At 53.8% G+C, this 5,329-nt stretch overlaps 1 protein-coding gene across 1 annotated transcript in view; it reads left to right on the plus strand.

The window, feature by feature from the left end:
* The first annotated feature begins 811 nt into the window (after nucleotides 1–811).
* The window catches only part of Mybl2 (MYB proto-oncogene like 2), a 36,230-nt gene continuing 31,712 nt past the window's right edge, over nucleotides 812–5,329 (plus strand). Inside the window, exons 1-2 of the mRNA XM_004630921.2 lie at nucleotides 812–992; nucleotides 4,294–4,387. Of these exons, the coding sequence (XP_004630978.1) occupies nucleotides 973–992; nucleotides 4,294–4,387 (114 nt within the window). The 5' untranslated portion in view covers nucleotides 812–972. The remainder of the gene's footprint in view (nucleotides 993–4,293; nucleotides 4,388–5,329) is intronic.

A 5,329-nucleotide genomic window follows, 5' to 3' on the forward strand; every position in this document is an offset into this window, starting at 1 on the left:
ACAGGAAGAGATCGAATTCCAGGCCAGCCTGGGCAATTTCACCATACCATGCCTAAAAATGTTTTTAAAAAGGGAAGGGAAGCTGGGTATATATAGTCCAGAGGTAAAGAAGCGGTGAGTTCAATTGCCAGTACTGTAAAACACACACCAAAAAATGACAAAAACAAATTTAAAATCAGAAGCTGGTGGGCAGGGGACCCCCAAGAATAAACAGGAATTAGCCCCGTGGGAGGGGCTGGGCCAGATAAAGCAGACAGTGGCCAAAGCAAACTTTCTCATCTATAGGGCCTGCAGGGTGATCTGATGCAGAACACTATAAACCTGATTATCTATTAAGGAATTTACCCAGAGGGAAAGAAAACAGGTAGAAGCTCTAAAGAGGTCGCTCCGAGGTTGGAGAAGAAGCAAGGAGAGGGTTTAGATAAGGACGTGGGGGTGCGCTGTAGGGATCGGAGTTTGGACTGAAGCTGCGATTTCGCCCAGGTGGTTTCTCACGCTTGGGTCTCCCATCCTAGCGCCTCACTCCTGCCTCAGTCTCCGCCTTGTAGGATGCTCCCGGGCCTCCCGCGAGCCACACCTGGCCTGCGTCTGGAAAAGTCACGCGGCCGCTGGCTGGATCAGCCGCGGCTCCCACGCGGGGCTCAGCTCCGCCTCAGTCGCCACCCCGCCCGTCCCGGTCCCGGCTCCGGCCCCGCCCCCCGCAGGCCGAGCCCCGCCCCGCGCTCGCGCGCGCCAGGCCCGGGCGGCGCCGACGCTCTTGGCGGGAGATAGGAAAGTGCAACTGTGCGCGCCGGCGGCAGCTGAGGATCCTGCAAGTGGGCGCCGGGACCTGCGCACGCACGCACGCACGCAGCCCGGGAGCGCAGCGCTGGGCCCGGAGCGGCCGGAGCAGTCCGTGTCCTGACCCCGGCCCGGCTCCCGCTCCGGGCTCGGCCTGCGGTCAGGCGAGCGCGGCGCGGCCCGGGCCGGGGGATGTCTCGGCGGACGCGCGGGTGAGCGGGCAGCGGGCGGCTCCCTCCAGCGTCCTCCCCGGCCCCTCCGAGCGCCATCTGGGGCGGGGGTTCTCGCGGGAAATGGTGCTTTGCGGGCCGCCCATCGCAGGGCGCGGGCGAGCCGGGACTCCAGGGACCCCTCACCCCTGGGCTCCCGGTGCCTGCTGGGGCTCGGAACCGGGACGGGCGGGTCTCTAGAGACCCGGGCCAAGCCCTGCGTGATGTTATTTTGCCTCCCGCCTAATCGCGGGACGGGGTGGGACGGCCGGTGTCAGCTGGAAGGGACTAGGGAGGGAGCGAGGCTCCAAGTCACCGTGAGTGGGAGGCCACGGGCTAGGACGCACTTGTCGCTCAAGCCAGTGTTCAGATTTGCCGCTGGGTATTTCTTCTCTGCCTTCCGGGAAGCACCGAGGCCCCCAAGCCCTCTGCCCTGCCGGGTAGGGTACAGGGGCTGCGGGCCCATTGTTTTCTCTCTTGCATTCCGGGTCGGCTCGATTCAGTTTCTGGGACTTCTTCCTGTTCCATCCGAGGAGTTTTTGGGCGCTGGGGTTGATGCTACCAGACCGAGGTATCCAAGCTACTCTGCCAGCAGCCCCTGGGGCAAACGCAGGAACTGAGGCTCCATTTTATTCATTCCCTAGAGACTTAAGTGGCAGGGTCAGCTAGGCCCTTGTGTATGCTTGTGTATCCGGGGCCTGGGCTCTGGGTTTGCAGCCTGTCTGAGCGGGAACCATGAGATCCTGCCCAGTTCCCTCCCGAGACTGTACAGCCCAGATAACCTTAGGTCCATCTGAAGCTGTTGGTGCTGGTATTCAGTCTGAGGGTGCAGATGGCCACCCCACATCTGGCCCTTAGGTAGTGGTTCCCGAGTCTGGCACACAGGGACCTGCATTCCTCCGGCCCCAGTGCCCCAGGAGGAGTTTCGGGGAAATGTTTCTCCAGGAGTGACCATCCCTAGGCCATTTCCAAGCCCTCTGCAGCCCCTGTCCTTGGGCCCAGTGGAAGAACTCCCTCCCATATGAGGAAGGGGCTCTGTGTACCCCTGCTCTCCCACGTGCTTCATTTCTTTCTTGGCCACTTCTACTATTCATTTGTACCCCAGCATCCCACTTCCTACTCAGCCTCTGACTCACGAGGCCAGGAGCAGAGCCCAGCGCATCCAAGGACAACAGAAGGGTGTTGCCCTAAGGTGTGGCTGTCACCAACCAGGAACTGACCAGCTTTTAAAGCCGGCCTTTCAGTGTGAGGACTTAAAAGGTGCAAAGTGAAGGAAATTCAGAAGCTAACTGTGGATTGCAAATGGTATAACCCCTGTGCCCCTCAGTTCTGTCAAAACGGGGACAGTGAGCATGGATGGGAGGTGGACAGATGACAAGATGGTTATCTCAGTGTTCTCTCAGCAGTCCCCCCCCACCAACCAGGGATTGAACTCAGACTCTTATGCTTTCCAGGGAAGTGCTTATTCCACTGAGCCTCTCCCCGGCTCTCTCTCAGCTGTTTTGATATGCTATCCCCATTAGACAGAAGATTGGGTCACAGAGAGTTGTCCACACAGATACCTTTCATCCTGAAAGGGACATTTGGTGAACATGTGACTGAAGAGGGGCTCATGCTGGGTTCTGGAGAAGCAGTCATGATTTGTGACAGTGAGGATTCTGGAGACAGTTGATTTTAAAGCCTGTGTTCTGTTTTTGGTATCTTGTAGGTTTTTTACTTTATGCTTTATTATGGTGGAAGGCCCGTGAATGGGCGCCTGGAATGATAGGACAGGACTGAATTCCAGATCCTTTTGTGACTGATGTGTTGCTGAGTTTGGAGAATTTTTAAAAATTTACTTTAATTAACATATCTTACGCACTAGAAGTTGTTCATTCATTCTTGTATCCAGTCCTACCCTGAACAAACATTTTTAAAGCCATTCAGTGTCAAACTCCAGGATTGTGGAGGTGGAGCTGACCTTTGTGAACCATGTCAAAAGAGGCAGTTGCAGCCCAGGCCTGGGAGAGGACAGTTTTTCTCAATGTCCTGTGGGTGTTGGAGTGGCTAAGAAGTGTTGTTGAGTTGCGGGAAGGTGTGCAGACACCAGGGGAAGCCTTTGGTACAAGGCCTTGCTTATCTTGCTTATTTGGAAATTTGTAGGCTCTTCCTAGTTTATACATCCCTGAGCTAGGACTATACCTTTAATTGAGGTGGCCAAATGCAGGTCCTGCTGTGTGGAGTTGGGGGAGGATTACCAGTCGCCTGTGAAGACCTGACCTCCTTGGAGGTGCATAGTGTTCTTCATTTTTGTGGCCATTAGGCTGGATAAGTAGGAGCATCTTGGAAAATAGCCCATTAGAAAGTAGAAGTCTTCAGAATTCAAATGCCTGTGCCATGGTTTTCTTCTTTCCATTAACTATGGCCACGTGTAGCCGTGATTTGAAAAAGAATATGAGTTCAGGTTGCCTTGAGCCTTGAGCCTTTGTAGCCCAGGCTGGTCTCGAACTCACAAGAGCCTCCTCCTGCCTTAGCCTCCCCAGTGCTGGGATCGCAGGCGTGCACCGCCGCACCCAGCTTGATGCTTGCATATATTGTGTTTAAAATACTGACAGCAAGTGTGAGTTTGTTGTTGAAAAAGAAAATATTAAGTGGATTTGGTTTTGAATATCATAATCTTAGTGAGATCTTTAACTTTTTGGCCATGCTGGGAATGGAACTGTTGTTGCATGTGCTAGGTAATCACTAAAGTATACATCCAGCTTTTGAAATCATTTGAATATTCCTGAAAATAAAGAAAAAAGTAAAGATGCTCCATAGCAGTAAGTATTTTATTAAGGGATTTAGAAAGAGAAGGGCAGAAGTGTATGTATTTTTTGGTGGGGCAACAGGGTCTTACTATATGATCTAGGCTATCTTTGAACTCAGTATGTAGCCCAGGCCTGTCTCAAACTCTCTTATCCTCCTGCCTCAGTTTCCTGACTACTGCTAGGATTACAGGTGTGAGCCAGTATACCTGCTAGTACCTGGTTTGTTTGTGGGTTTTGTTATTTTGAGACAGGGTCTCACTTTGTAGTTCACACTGGTCTTGAACTCACTGTGTGGCTCAGGCTGCCTCAAGCTTGGAGCAGTCCTGCTCAGCCTTCCAGGCTCTGGGATTGCAGGCGAGCGCCGCTGATTCTGGCCTACCGAATTTCTGTAGAGCAGACAAACTAAAAACCTACCCCCCAAACCTTTAGCTCTAGAGTTGGCTGGCCGCTGGCTGCTTGTAGTCTTCCCATGACGGGGACACACTGTCCTTGACCTTTCACTCACTCTCCTGCAGCGAGGAGCTGGATGAGCTGCATTACCAAGACACTGACTCAGAAGTGCTGGAGCAGAGGGACAGCAAGTGTAAGGTCAAATGGACGCACGAGGAGGTGAGTGGCATGGCAGCTCCTTGGGACTCGGGAGGAGAGGGCTGATGGCAGCCGCGAGCGGGCCAGAGAGCTGAGCTCTGGGGGTCTGCGCCTGATGTCCTCACTGGCAGGATGAAGAGGAAGAGCCAGTGAAAGACAGCTGGGTCCTGCTTCTCCTGACCTTAGTGCCTGCTCCCCTCGGGGACTCAGGTCTGCAGACAGGGTGGAGAGGGGGTGCACCAGGGTCTGCCGTAGCTGTTGTGTTCCCTAGCGGTGGGCGTATTCTTCAGTGTGGATGTGGACTATGCTTCTTGCTCCTTGGCTTAGTCTGTTTTCTGTGGTTATAACCTAATACTGGAGACTAGGAAATTTATAAAGAATAAAGTTTATTCACTTTACCATTCTGGAGGCTGAGAGGTCCGAGTCTGGGGTAGGGGCTGCATCTGTCTTCTTCCTGGTGGGGGACTCTGGGCACCATAGGTCAGCACATGGCTAGAGGGTCACGCAGGATAGACACCCAGTGGCTTTTGGAACAGACCAGACTATGACCTAATCACTTTAAGATTCCATTTGGTTACGTTTTTAATGTTTTGGCAGTATGAAGGACTGAGCTGCATCCCCAGGCCTTTCGGAATTTGAGAGTCTTGCTATAGTGCTGCGGCTGGGGTTGAATGTGTAAGGTCTGATCCCCTGCCTCCCAGAGAGCTAGGATTAGTTTTGGTTCTTTGAGAGTGGCTGGCTGGGTAGTGCAGACTGACCTTGAACCTGCCCTCGCCCTCCTCCACCCTCAGCTTCCTGAGTGCTGCAGCTATAGGCCTGGGTGTGACCCCCTGCCTACCTGTCTGATCACAGCTGTCAGTACCTCACAGTGGGGATTAAATTTCAACATGAGGGCTAGGGATGTAGCTCAGTGGAATAAGTGCTTGCCTGCACAAGGTCCTGAGTTCAATCCCTGGTACCACC

The sequence above is a fragment of the Octodon degus genome, unplaced genomic scaffold, assembly GCF_000260255.1.
Source record: "Octodon degus isolate 3935 unplaced genomic scaffold, OctDeg1.0 scaffold00037, whole genome shotgun sequence".
Lineage (NCBI taxonomy): Eukaryota > Metazoa > Chordata > Mammalia > Rodentia > Octodontidae > Octodon > Octodon degus.